The sequence below is a fragment of the Dryas octopetala genome, chromosome 1 (assembly GCF_963921425.1).
Source record: "Dryas octopetala chromosome 1, drDryOcto1.1, whole genome shotgun sequence".
Taxonomy (NCBI): Eukaryota; Viridiplantae; Streptophyta; class Magnoliopsida; order Rosales; family Rosaceae; genus Dryas; species Dryas octopetala.
This window is the reverse complement of record NC_141366.1, coordinates 13,526,159-13,539,074: the sequence shown is the minus strand read 5'-3', so window position 1 is coordinate 13,539,074 and position 12,916 is coordinate 13,526,159. Positions and strand designations below refer to the sequence as shown.

The following is a 12,916-nucleotide window of genomic DNA, read 5'->3' as shown; positions in this document are numbered from 1 at the left end:
TTATATTAGACTTTTAATTTCTCGACATGCATCATTGTCTCATAATTGACCAAGGAAAATCAAGGAGATAGAATAAATATATCAAGGGTTAATTACAATTATATATCTTAATTATACCTTAATTATATATCACTTTTTAACTTGGTACCTCCGTTTGAAAAACTTTCATTCAGGTACCTCAACTTCAATATTTCGTCAACTAAATACCTCTGTTAGTTTGACCGTTAACTGCTAAGTTGGCGCTGACACGCATACGTGAACCCCACCACTAAATGTTGACTTGTCTTTTAGAAATAGCCACGTGTACAAAAATTAATAAAAAAATCAAAAAAACCATTAAAACCATTAAAATTATATTAAATAAAAAAAAAAGAAAAAAAAAAAAAAACAAGCCCCCTCCCCTGCCCGACTTCACCTCCCTACCCAGCCCCCTCCCTCCCTCCCCCCTTCCTCCTCTACCCATCCCCGCCACTCCCCCCACCCCACCCCACCCCACCCAGCCCAGCCTAGCCCTTTCCCTCCCCCCAGCACCCAGCCACCAAACCAGCGCCGGCGACCCACCTCCCTCCCCCAGCTCTGACCTACCCATATAGCCCTCTCCCTTCCACCACGTTTCGACTTGCCCCCACCACCCCCTCCCCCCGCTCCGACCCACCCCTCCCACCCATCATTTCGACCCACCCCACCCCATCCGACCCATCCCCTCCCTCCTTCCCCGCGCTCCGACCCACCCATCCCCTCATTCCCTCCCCCTGCTCCGACCTACCCCTCCCACCCATCGTTTCGACCTGCCCCCTCCCTCCCCCCTGCTCTGACCCACCCCATTCCACCCAGCTCCTCCCTCCCTCCCCCCGCTCCGACCCGTCCCCTCCCTCCCTTCTCCCACCCACCCACCCACCCAGCCCAGTCCCTCCTCCACCCATCCCCGCCACTGGGTTATGATTTGATTTTTGACAAAATAAAGCAGCAGTTGTTTGAGATGAGAGTTTGGAATAAAGCAGCAGTTGTTTGGGATTTGATTTTTGGATTATGATTAACGATTTTGGTTTGTTTTTGTTGGTTTTTGTTTTGAATTCGATTAATTGCTTACTGGGTTTTGGTTGTTGTGGCTGGAGAGCGAGAGGTGAAAGAGAGACGAGAGATATAAGGTTGAGGAGGGGCTGGGTTGGGGACGGGGGCTGGGTGTGGGGTGGACGGGGTGGTGGTGGGGAAGGAAGCTGAGCTCGCGGAGCAGCTAGTCGTCGTCGTCGTCGACGCAGGAAACCGAGCTCGCGAAGCAGCTGGAGTGAAAGGGAAAAAAAGTGACAAAGAGAAAGAGATAGAGTGAGAGATAGAGAGATGCGGCCGGGAGAAGGTTGACGACGCAGGGGAGGGGGTTGCTGGCCAGTGCCCGAAGAGGGGGAAGGAGGTGGGTGGGTTGGGTCAACGATGCGACGAAGGGGGAGGGATGAGAGTTTCTGTTTGCCTTTTTTTTTTTTTCAAAATTCAATAATTTTTTTTCTATTTTATATCATTTTTATTGATTTTTTTATTATTTTTTGTCCATGTAGCTTTTTTTTAAAGATAAGTCAACTTTTAGTGGTGGGTCCGCGTGTGCCACGTCAGCGCCACGTAAGCATTTAACGGTCTTCATAACAGTCAAAGTAACGGAGGTACTAAGTTGATGTACCTGAATGAAAGTTTTTGAACCTGAGGTATCAAGTTGATAAATGATGTATAGTTGAGGTGTATATATGTAATTAACCCATATATCAAATACACATATATAATAAACACAAACTCTTTAAATTGGATTCAACTACTTGTAACAGAGCCGTCCCTGAGCAAGGGCTGGAGGGGCGACCGCCCAGGGCCCAATTTTATATATATATATATTATAATATTTAAAAAATTATATTTAAAGCTATGATATGAAGAGGCCTAGTAAGTAGTAACTAAGGTGTTCAAGGCTTATATCTAAGAGGCCCAAGTTTGTAAGAGGCCCAAATTAAATTTATAATAACTAAAGTAATAATTAAATTTAGTTTTTAGACTTTTATTTCTTTATTGAAAAACTTAAACATCAAAATGTTTTTTATATTAAACGAATAAGAGTTTTGTTTTTTGTTTTTCTCTTTCTCCTTCCTTCCCTCACTGTCTTAGACTCTCTCAACTCTCAATCATTTAATTTCTCTTCCTCAGTTGAAGTTCCTCCATAATTCATTCGATCAGATTTTCGATTCTCAAGACTTCAGCTCGATGCTCTTCTTCGATTAATTATCGGTTTCTCTTGATCCATTCTTTAGTCCTCATATTCTCTCCATTGTCTCCAAAGAAATTAGGGTTTTGTTCAAAGTTTAAATTATTTTTTGTTCAAAGCTTGTATGTCTAAAGGCCCTATAACTTTAATTATTTATTGTCCCAAATTTTTTGTTGAAAATTTGTACAAACTATAATATTATCTCATGTTTAATGAAAGTATCATTTTATTTTTTATTTTCAAGCAAAAATAAATGGAAAACATACCTACATAATTTTATACTTTTTTTCTTTATATACAAAAGGGCCCTTTTTAGATTTTTGCACTGGGGCCTCTAAAAAGTTACGAACGGCACTGACATGTAAGAGTGCTACTAGGGATGGCATTCATTCCTTATCAAGAAGAAAATTCTCCATGTTGACACTGGATACCATGTTGATATATTTTTTACTCTTAAATTTGAGAGGATTATATTTTTTCATTCTAAAGTATAAATTTGGACCATTCGATCTGTTTACACAACATGCGGTGTACGCACTATTGGAGTTCTCTACCAAGACATAGAGGCATTACAAGAGTCAGCGATTAGTGGAACTTACATCTTCCCATGCTTATAAATTTATAATACTTTAATTAAGTTAGTTGTGTTTGTGTTGTTTTTTGACCAAGGAGCTTGTCACTTGTCAACGTGATCAATCATTACACACTAATTCTAAGATTTCTTGTTGACTTTCAAATCCAATTTGAAGTTTGTACCCCATTTTATATAGAACTACACTTTTGACTAAGTCAGCGAATATATCTCTTAGAGACTTACACTCTTTTTAAACCAAGTACTCGTTTGACATTTTATCTATATAAAAATTTATTTGAAAGTCTTTGCATATAGGGGATACTTTAATACATGAAATGTGTATTAATGTGTTGAGAGTTCTAGATTATAGATGAATAGCATTAGCATTGGGTAGTATAGGAGTTCACAATTAGTTCCTTCCAAACTAATTAGGCAGAGCACAGAGAGCAGAAATCTAATATTTCCAATTTTATGAAGAATTGGATTCACCTTGAAAAGGGAGGACCAACAGAGCTATAGATAGGCATAAAGTCTAAAACACAACACTGTCATGGTTACAATTACTATATGTCTAGGAATGTTTGTGTATCAAACATTTTTGCTCAATAACACTTTTGTTAGTAACATTTTTATTAAAAGAATGTAGTCCTTTATCAGACTTCCATCAATGTGGTGGTTATTTAATTCATTTTCTGTATGAGATTGTTCCCCTCCTGCCCTTGCATACAAATCAGTGGAACATCTTTCCACAAAGAAAGCTGGTTGTTTAGGCCAAGGCAATCTTGCTCCCTCATTTGCCAACATAAAAACTACAGATGACATTGCTGGCCTGTCTGCTGGGAATTTCAGAGCACACAACAATGAATGCATCTCAGTACTTGAGATCCAATGCAGGAATCATTCAAACATTTATCCATTAGGTCCAAGGCATTCGCATATGGCTTAGTCCTGCTAAAGAGAAATGAGAGAAGAAATGGCACATTAATGCTATATTAATGCTCTTTCTACTTACATGTCCCAGAAGCTTATCCTGGTGATCTGGGTGAGAAAACCTCATGTTTCTTTTGCCATTTATTATCTCTAACAGAAGCACACCAAAGCAAAACACATAAGATTTTACAGAGAATGTTCCAAGTTCCAACAACTGCATACTCTGGGGAGATATAGCCACTGCATCAAGAAATCCATTTATAAGTTTATTTGAATAATAAATACCAATGTTCATCAGATGAAGATCTATATTTAGCGACCAAGTAACACAAAGTCTAGCCATGGGGACCCGCTAAGATCGATCTTCCTCAATGCATGTCAACTATAAAAAAAAGGCGCATAATCAAGAGAAATTAATCTCACAAATTGTTAAAGAAGATTTAATTGACCAAAGAAAGTCACTTCTAATTCCTTAGAAGATTCACCAAACAGATTGATATTACAAGTAATTGAGTAAAGCAAACAAAAAATCTAGGAAGATAATTGTTGGTGTGCAAGTGAGCTCATATTATCTAGCTTCCACAGTTGTAATGGTAATTGTGTCCCCGGTATGGCTTCTTCCTTCCCCTGCTATTAAGGTATCAATGTCCATGGAACCTCTTTCTGTGAAGAAACCAGGCTCCTTCGGTTGAGGCAATATTGCTCCCTCGTTGCCTAACATGAAAACCACTGATGACATTACTGGTCTGTCTTTGGGCAGCTTTTGAACGCATAATAGACCCACTTGAATGCATCTCAGAACCTCAAACTCAACATATGAGTCTTCCAAGCAAACATCTATTAGTTCCAAGCCCCTGTTTCTGTTCCACAGTAGCCATGCCTGGAACAATTGCAAAGAATGTGTCTTTAGTCATACACATGAAAAACTGGATGTTCAAAATCAGCATGTGATACTTACATGTCCCAGAAGACTGTGATGGTGATCTGGATGATGAAACCCTCGGTTCTTTCTGCCACTTACTATCTCTAACAAAAGCACTCCAAAACTGAAGATGTCGGATTTCACTGAAAACTTCCCATCAATTGCATATTCAGGAGACATATATCCACTGCATGTAAATAACACAGTTTAAGTACTTTGTCATAATTGGAAAAAAAAAAAAAACAAAAAAAACATTCATGATGTATGTTGGTACAGCTCACTATGTCCCAATTACTCGTTTTGTTTTTGCTTCAGTTTCATTTCGTCCAAAAATCCTTGCTATGCCAAAGTCAGATATTTTGGGGTTCAGCTCATCGTCAAGCAAGATGTTGCTACTCTTAAGATCCCTATGAATGATTCTTAATCTGGAGTCTTGGTGGAGGTAGAGAAGTCCTCGTGCAATTCCCATGATAATGTCGAATCGTTTTTGCCAATTCAGCAACACCTTTCTATTTTGATCTGCACAATTCATCAATCACGTCAGCATCGATTCAGTTTTCCTCCTCTGTGGCATAACCAGAGCCTAGGACTCTGTCCAATTGCATAAATTGCACTGAGAATTAGAAATAAAATTTATGAAGGATAGAATCTTAGACCGAAAATAAAGCAGTCCAAGCTTTTGTTAGACATGTACTCATAGATGAGCATCCTTTCTTCTCCTTCAATGCAGCAGCCCAAAAGTTTAACAAGATTCCAGTGTTGAAGATTGGCTATCATTGTAACTTCATTTTTAAACTCTTTAAGACCTTGCCCGGAATCTTTTGAAAGTCTCTTTACAGCTACTAATTCTTCTTGTGTCAGGTTGGCCTGAAATTTAATACAACTATATTAGCTTGAATTTTTACACACAAGGTCAACTATCATCCTGTTACCTTGTAAACTGGACCGAAACCTCCCTCTCCGAGTTTGTTTGTGCTAGAGAAGTTATTGGTGGCGGTTGCAATTTTATCAAAATCAAACAGTGGTAACTCCAAGTCCTCCTTATTGGCTCTGGAATCTGTAAAATGAAAATGAAAATGAAAATGAAAATGAAAAAGGAAAAGACAATGTAAATACAGGTAATTGAAGCATCCAACCCAAAACCAATTGGTAATGGCCGGATCAGCAATTGGAAGAGAGGCCCAACTCCTTATAAATTACTGAGCAAGGCTATATCTTTCTAATGTGGGATCTTTCTCTCAACAAATCATATAGGTTTGCCAGAAAGGCCACTGGGCATGAATATGAACTGAGTCCTATAATTCTTTCAGATCACAATATATACAAGTCTCTTTGTCGATCAGTATTCAGTAATATAAGGTATGCACTACCACTGGCAAGTGAATATGCATGCTTACCCCTTTTCTTTCTTCTGTACTTCAGAATTAAACACCAGCATGACAAACCAAGGAGAAGAACCCCAGAAACTGCTGATATGACCAAGATGAGTACTACTCTGTTATCCTTCTGACTGGTGTCTGGCATGGTATCAACTAAAGATCATGTAACAAATAACACATTATTTCCAGTTATTCTATTGTCATTGCAGCAGCAGCTGTTCATGCATTTAGGTATGCCTAAATTAAAGCATAAAAAAGAACAAAATTTTGACCTTTTGTGCACAACCTAACTATATATGCCTACAGAAAGTTTTAAGACCTTGTGTGCTGCTGCATGCATGTTAAGGACCAAGGGCTTGACTACAATAATTCACTTACCTAGTTCTGAAGCCGGCATCCGTATATATATTTGGTCAGTATCTTCAGTCACTTCTCGCATATCAATCAGTTCACCAAACCACATAAGACAGACACTGCCTCCACTGCTAGTATTTGCATTAGCATAAGCTACACAAGAACAATTCTTCAAGCACTCTGCTTCACAATCCTTGGCGCGGATGGTCTTGTTCACCCAAAAATCCAACAGGTCTGGCAGTTTCACATTTCGAATCTCCAGAAACCTTTCACCCTTGTGGCAATCCAGTGCAGTCTTCCTCTTGCACCCATTTGTCCCATTAAGCACCTCCCATTCTTTTGGTGATTTCGGAACAAAACCCTACAGGCACTCACAAATTGGTGATTTGGAGATTTTGCAAAGGCCATTCGGCCCACACTCTCCATAATTATCACACCGATCATTCTGCATGGTATACATAACACCCCATTCAGTGCTTCCTTCATTCAGCACTAGCCGCTGGAGCAAACCCGACTCCATCAGCTGTAATCTTGTAACAATAGAATTGTCAGTTGCCTCATACATATAATATACCTCATTGGCATTGTACACAAAGAATGGTTTCACAACTGTCTGAATGGCCGAACCAGGAGTACCAGTAAATCGAAGACCATTCCAAGGCCCACTCCGGAACTTTTTCTGCGATCCTTTGGCAATAACAAGCTGAGGCAACAGAAGGTTTTCAACCCCGTAGGTATATTCTCCAAGAGACGGGTCACTAGAATTTTTCCAAGAAGTCAAGAACCGGTTCAGGCCGGTTCTGAAGTTCCATCCCACCTTCATGTTTGGTAACAGAGTGTCTGATGGGAAATCGAAACTTTGCCATAAATAGCTTTCTGAACTTGTTGGGGTCTTGTCTCTAACAACAAGATTTCCAGAGTCCAAGAGCTGTGCAACAGGATCGTGTTCTGCTACTCTGGAAGAAGTGGATGACCAAATACTGTTATTCATTTGGTCTAAAAGGACAAGACTGCCATTTTTGGACAATGTCAAGGCTGCTCCAGATGAATCTGAAAGTGGGTTTTCTCTGTTGGCAACCCATACAACAGTATCTGAAAAGTTCTTGTACCATATTCCTAAATACCAGGCTCTGGAGTTGCTGGCGGAGAAGAGTCCTAGTTCAAAGCTTTGGTCTGAAGAAACCAGAGTAGCAGAGCCGATGATGGGTTGTGATGGTGATATGGTATCAGCTGCTGTGCACAAAATCAACACTGAAAACTGCAAAATGGTAAAGAAGATGAAAGCAAGGCCCTTCATCTGTGTTATTTGTCAAGAAATGAGAATTAAGGTAACAAGCTACCATTAAAAAATAAATGGGAAGGAGACGGGTCCTCTGAACCTTTGCAGTCTTGCAGCCGCCTCTCCCTTCTTAAGTCGTATTAAATTATTTGACCAAAAAAAAAAGTCGTATTAAATTATTTTTAAAAAACTTTGCGTAGTAAATAGTAATACACATGCCAATTCATTATAATTAATACAACTTAATTTAGTCCTAATCCTGCATAATAATAAATGAGAAATTAGTGTTTTATAATATTAATTTAAGGATGTCCATTATTTCGATGCTTTTGATTATATTAAAATGAGTGGAATACAATTAACCGTTCTCATTTTTGTTCTTGAACTTTTAATTTTTCAACATGCATGATGCATCAATGTCTACCAACTAGGTCTTAATCTACTGGTCGATCCATAATTCAGTGCTGGCCCTGAAGAGGGCACCGAGTAGGCCTCACCAAAAAACCCAAGGCCCGAAGCCCACCCGAAGCCCGCCCGGCCCATTAGGTCCGAAGCCCGATTTGGCCCGAAATTTGGGCCGGCCCGGCCCTACCTGAAAGTCTCTTGGGTTGGGCTTGGGCCATCCCCTTGAAGCCCATGGGCCGTCCGAAGCCCGGCCCGTTTAGGCCCATCCAAAGCCCGGCCCGAAGCCCGACCCAAAGTCCAATTTGGAAATCATAACATATTTAATAGGTTTTTCATTTGTTTACTCTAATAAATTATTAATATGCTTATTAAGTTATTATATAATACTATAATGTTAGTAAATAGTAATAGTGTAAACTATATAATACCATAAATAATAAAGTAATAAACTTGTAAAATTATATACAACATTACAATTATAATAAAACATAAATGTATATGTGTATATACAACTATAATTAAAGTTATTAAACCACGATCGTCAATTCATTAATTCAACGATCTGAACCGTTCATTTTTTATTTTCATAGTCAAAGATCATCCTTACAAAAAATTGGCTAAATCGGAATTCATCTACCAATTCGATTATCATTAGAAAAACTATGATCGTTCATTAATTCGACCACCGTTACGTCACTTTTATATCTCCGGTTAAGCTAATTTTTTGCAAAAATTCTCTTTGAGTGGGGAACTAAAACTTGAACGGTTCGGATTGTTGAAAACACGATTGATATGTGAGCTTATACATATAAATACACTTGAAGAGTATAATTCTAATAACTTTCTCGTAGAAACCTTGTTGCTTCCATAATTATGAAGACCACAACGTGATTTCAACAATCTGACCCGTTCATTTTCTATGTTCATAGTCAAAGATTATCCGTACAAAAAATTGACTAAATTGAAATTCATCTACCCATTCGATCATCATTAGAAAAACCACGATCATTCATTAATTCGACCACCATTATGTCACTTTTACATCTCCGATTGAGCTAATTTTTTGCACGAATTATCTTTGAGTGAGGAACTAAATTTGAATGGTTTGGATCGTTGACAACACAATTGCATCGTTTGTTTATAAAAATATGTAATAAAATATATAATAAAACATATGTACATTTATGTTTTATTATAGTTGTAATGTTGTATATAATTTTAAAAGTTTATTATTTATGGTATTACACTATTACTAACAAAATAGTATTATATAATAACTTAATAAGCATATTAATAATTTATTGAAGTAAACAAACGAAAGAGCTATTAAATGTGTTATGATTCACAAACTTAACAAATAAACTAGTCAGCTCAGTTGGTTGAGAGTTGAAGCTTGTTACATGAGGTCATGTTCAAATCACAACATAGCCAAAATCCTTTTTTTTTTTTTTTTTTTTAAGATATATATGTGTCTAAATAGGCTTTGGGCTCATTTTGGGCCGCCCGTTCTGGCCTAATCCGGCCCGGTCCTCCAAGCCCGATGGGCGGGCCTTGGGCTTGTGTATTAAAGCCCAAGCCCGGCCCGGCCCGGCCCGAAAGTCTTATTGGGCTTCTATAATTCAAGCCCGAGCTCGGCCCGAACTCGAAAAATTTGGGCCGAGCTAGCCCGACCCAGCCCATTGACGAACCCTAGCACCAAGTGCGATTGCCTAGGGCCCACTTTTAAGGGAGGTCCATAAAATTTTATATTATGTATATATTAATATATATATTAAAAAAATAATTGTTAGATTTATTTATAATGTCTTCGCTGTAATTAGACTCTTCTACTTATTATGCCAATAGCTGTAGTTATTTAGCTTCTTTCTTTGGGTTTAGGTCCCCCTTTGTAAAAAAAAAAAATATATAGGCCCTTATAAGATATAAAGTTTGGGTTCTGCAACCTATTTTTCCTTGATTATTAGTTGAAAGCCACATTTTTATATCTTTTTATTTCCTTAATTTATGTTTGGTGTTTGGCCAACTTGCTTCATTTTTTCTTTGGCTTCTCACGTGAATCACAAGAGAAGCAAGCCAACATCCTCATCTGCATGGCAGTGGGTCCTTTTTGCCTTTGGGTTTACACCTCTTCCTTTTTTTCTTTTCTTTTTTCATCAAAAGTACATGCATTCTTTCTGGAAAGTTGTATTCAAATAGCATGTTTGCTTTAAATTGGCAAAAACAGATCTTTGCCTCTTCATATAGTCTTGTGCAAGGGTTTAAATTTCGACAAAAATTTCGATTTTGAAGGGGTCCGAAATTTTAACAATGATTCGACAAAAATTCGAAATATTTCGACGAAATTTTCGAACACCCTAACAGCCAAATTTTTTGAATTTCGTCACTGCACAGCTACCCAATAACCCAGCTAACCAACTTACAGTTACCTCACCTACACAGTCGAGGGAGAAAGAAGGGGTGGCGGGGGGCGGCATGGTAGTGGCAGGTCAAGGGAGAAAGAAGGGGTGGCGGCAGCGGCAGCGGCAGAGCGAGATCGAAGGAGAAAGGGCGATGGCAGAAGGGGCGACAAGGGGGCGACGGCAAGGGGCGACGGCGAGGGGGCTACGGCAGGGGGGCAACGGCGGGGGGGCGACGGCAGGGGGAGAGAGAGAGGGGATGAAGAAAAAGAAAAAACAGTAGAGCTGAAGTGGAGACTCGGGGGGAGAAGAAAGGAAAGGAAAGCTGGAAAGGAAGGAAAGAAAAAGAAGAAAAAAAAAAAAGGAAAAAAGGAAAAATAAAATAAAAAAGAGAAAAAAATTAAAAGGTTTAGGATTGATTAGGGTTTGGGGCCTTTGGGCAATTGTAAAGAAAAAAAATGGTTTGGAGTTTCGTTTGATCATTTTGGAGTTTCGTTTAATTGTTTTTAAACTCTAAACTAGTAGACTATAATATATTTCTATATAAAAAATAATTTAAAATACCCTAAAGGGCCTAAATCCTAATATCATATACCATATTCTAAACAATATAGAATATAGATTATAAAATACATAGGGTTTAGTATATAGATTATAGAGTATAAATAATATACTAATTTTATTTAACAGTATTTGTCTCCAGCGTGCATTATATTCATCACATATCACATGAAACCTACCATATAATTTGGTTTTTTCAATGTTTTTTATCAATGTAATAGATAATATGTTAAATAAACTGTTGAATCGTAAAAAAATTCAAAAAAAATACAAAGGTTGAGGTTGAGATAAGATCCCCATATGCCATGTGCCACATTAATTTCAAATGAAAACAAATTGAAAAGTGAGATAATGTGGATTTATCTGAAAGCTTAATTATCTCTTATCTGATGAGTTTAAATTTAAATGGAGAGAGTTATCTCATCTCCATCTGATCTCATCACTTGGACTTCCCATGGACTCTATAAATAGAGCATAAGGGATTCAGAAAAAAGGAGAAAAAAGAAAGGGGAAGACCGAAAGGTTGAAGGAGAAAGTGCAGAGAGAAGAGAGAATTACTGCAAGACCGTTGCTGTTCAAATTCAAGGTAGTGGCCTTTGGCGGTGTTCTTTCTTTTAAAGATGGGGGTTCTGGTCTGAACCCCCCCCCCCCATAAATCTATCCTCTCTCAAGAGATGGGGGTTCAGAGACAGAACCCCCCCATAAATCTATCATCTCTCAAAAGATGGGGGTTCTGGTCTGAACCCCACAAAATTAATTTTCCAAGTTGGTGGTTCTATGCTGAACCCCACAAAGGAAATCACCTTTTCTACCATCAGCCAACAAAGAAATCAAGTCTCATGGCTGAGATATATTTCCTTTGCATTAGACAAAGAAAACAAAGCCAAGGGAAAATATAAATGGCATTTGTCATCTTTGTAGCGGCATAAAGTCAAGAAAGCCAAGCAAAAAGCAATGACTGGCCTTCTTGCTCTCTGTACGTCAAACAGAAATGAATGGAGACTTCCAGCTACAAGAGCAAAGTAAACAAAAAAAATATCTCACTTTGCGGGCCCGTGGACGCAAGATTGCTATTTGGAATTGCTACAAGTTAGAGACCAAGAGAAGGCAAGGTCTTCAACGGAGGCAACAAAAAAAAAAGACATTGAAAGAACAGCCCTCAAAATGACGAAAAGGAAAGAGGAGTCATTAAGTTGCCATAGGGAATTTCAATCTCTCCTCTAATAGTCGGTCCTACATGAGAATGCCCATTTCAATTGGGAATGTTTAAAGACCAGTATTGCATGCCTAAAATTCTAAGCAGTTCATCTATTCACGCTAACAAACACAACCAGCAAAAGAAAGCAAATGCTACTCCAAATCAAAGCTAAAGCAGTGTGGGTCACAAATAACATTTTCTTCAAGTTGGAAGCTGGAAGGTTTATGTTAATTGAATGAGCTAGCAGAAAAGCAAGTGCCTTCAATTAAAGTTCAATGGGCAATTAGGCATGTTATCCGAAACAGCCCATCAACAAAACAAACCACCAATTGACAAATCTTTTATTGGTGTGAATTCAAATTAAGGTTAATTGGGCTTGTCTCCAAAATTACAATGCCCATTAATAAATAATTACCAATTAACATTTAGTTGGTACAAAATCTAATGGATCTCTCTCAAATTCTTTTTGCCCATTAAAAATATAAAGAGTATCAATTAATAAATAATTGATACAAAGATATTAGTGGGCACATAACCAAATTCATGTTTGCCCATTAAAAATATAAAGAGTATCAATTAATAAATAATTGATACAAAGATATTAGTGGGCACATAACCAAATTCATGTTAGCCCATTATAAAAAAATGTGTCATTTAACAAATAAATGATACAAAAATA

The 12,916-nt window shown here is 38.2% G+C and overlaps 1 protein-coding gene and 1 pseudogene across 2 annotated transcripts; both read right to left on the bottom strand.

The window, feature by feature from the left end:
• Window positions 1-4,079: 4,079 nt before the first annotated feature.
• Window positions 4,080-6,557, bottom strand: LOC147298136 (G-type lectin S-receptor-like serine/threonine-protein kinase At4g27290). Of its 2 annotated transcripts, XM_086237449.1 has the most exons (7): window positions 6,423-6,557; window positions 6,063-6,197; window positions 5,598-5,722; window positions 5,322-5,532; window positions 4,947-5,184; window positions 4,702-4,852; window positions 4,080-4,623 (listed from the first exon to the last, which is right to left on the bottom strand). In XM_086237449.1, exons 1-7 carry the CDS (start codon window positions 6,505-6,507, stop codon window positions 4,312-4,314), a joined length of 1,257 nt encoding a protein of 418 aa, XP_086093575.1. In that variant the 5' UTR covers window positions 6,508-6,557; the 3' UTR covers window positions 4,080-4,311. The 2 variants fall into 2 exon arrangements, with proteins under 2 accessions (XP_086093575.1, XP_086093583.1); XM_086237457.1 differs by lacking the exon at window positions 6,063-6,197 and having other exon boundaries at window positions 6,423-6,507.
• Window positions 6,558-6,747: 190 nt separating this feature from the next.
• LOC147298135 (S-locus-specific glycoprotein S13 pseudogene) lies at window positions 6,748-7,739 on the bottom strand (annotated as a pseudogene).
• Window positions 7,740-12,916: the final 5,177 nt, after the last annotated feature.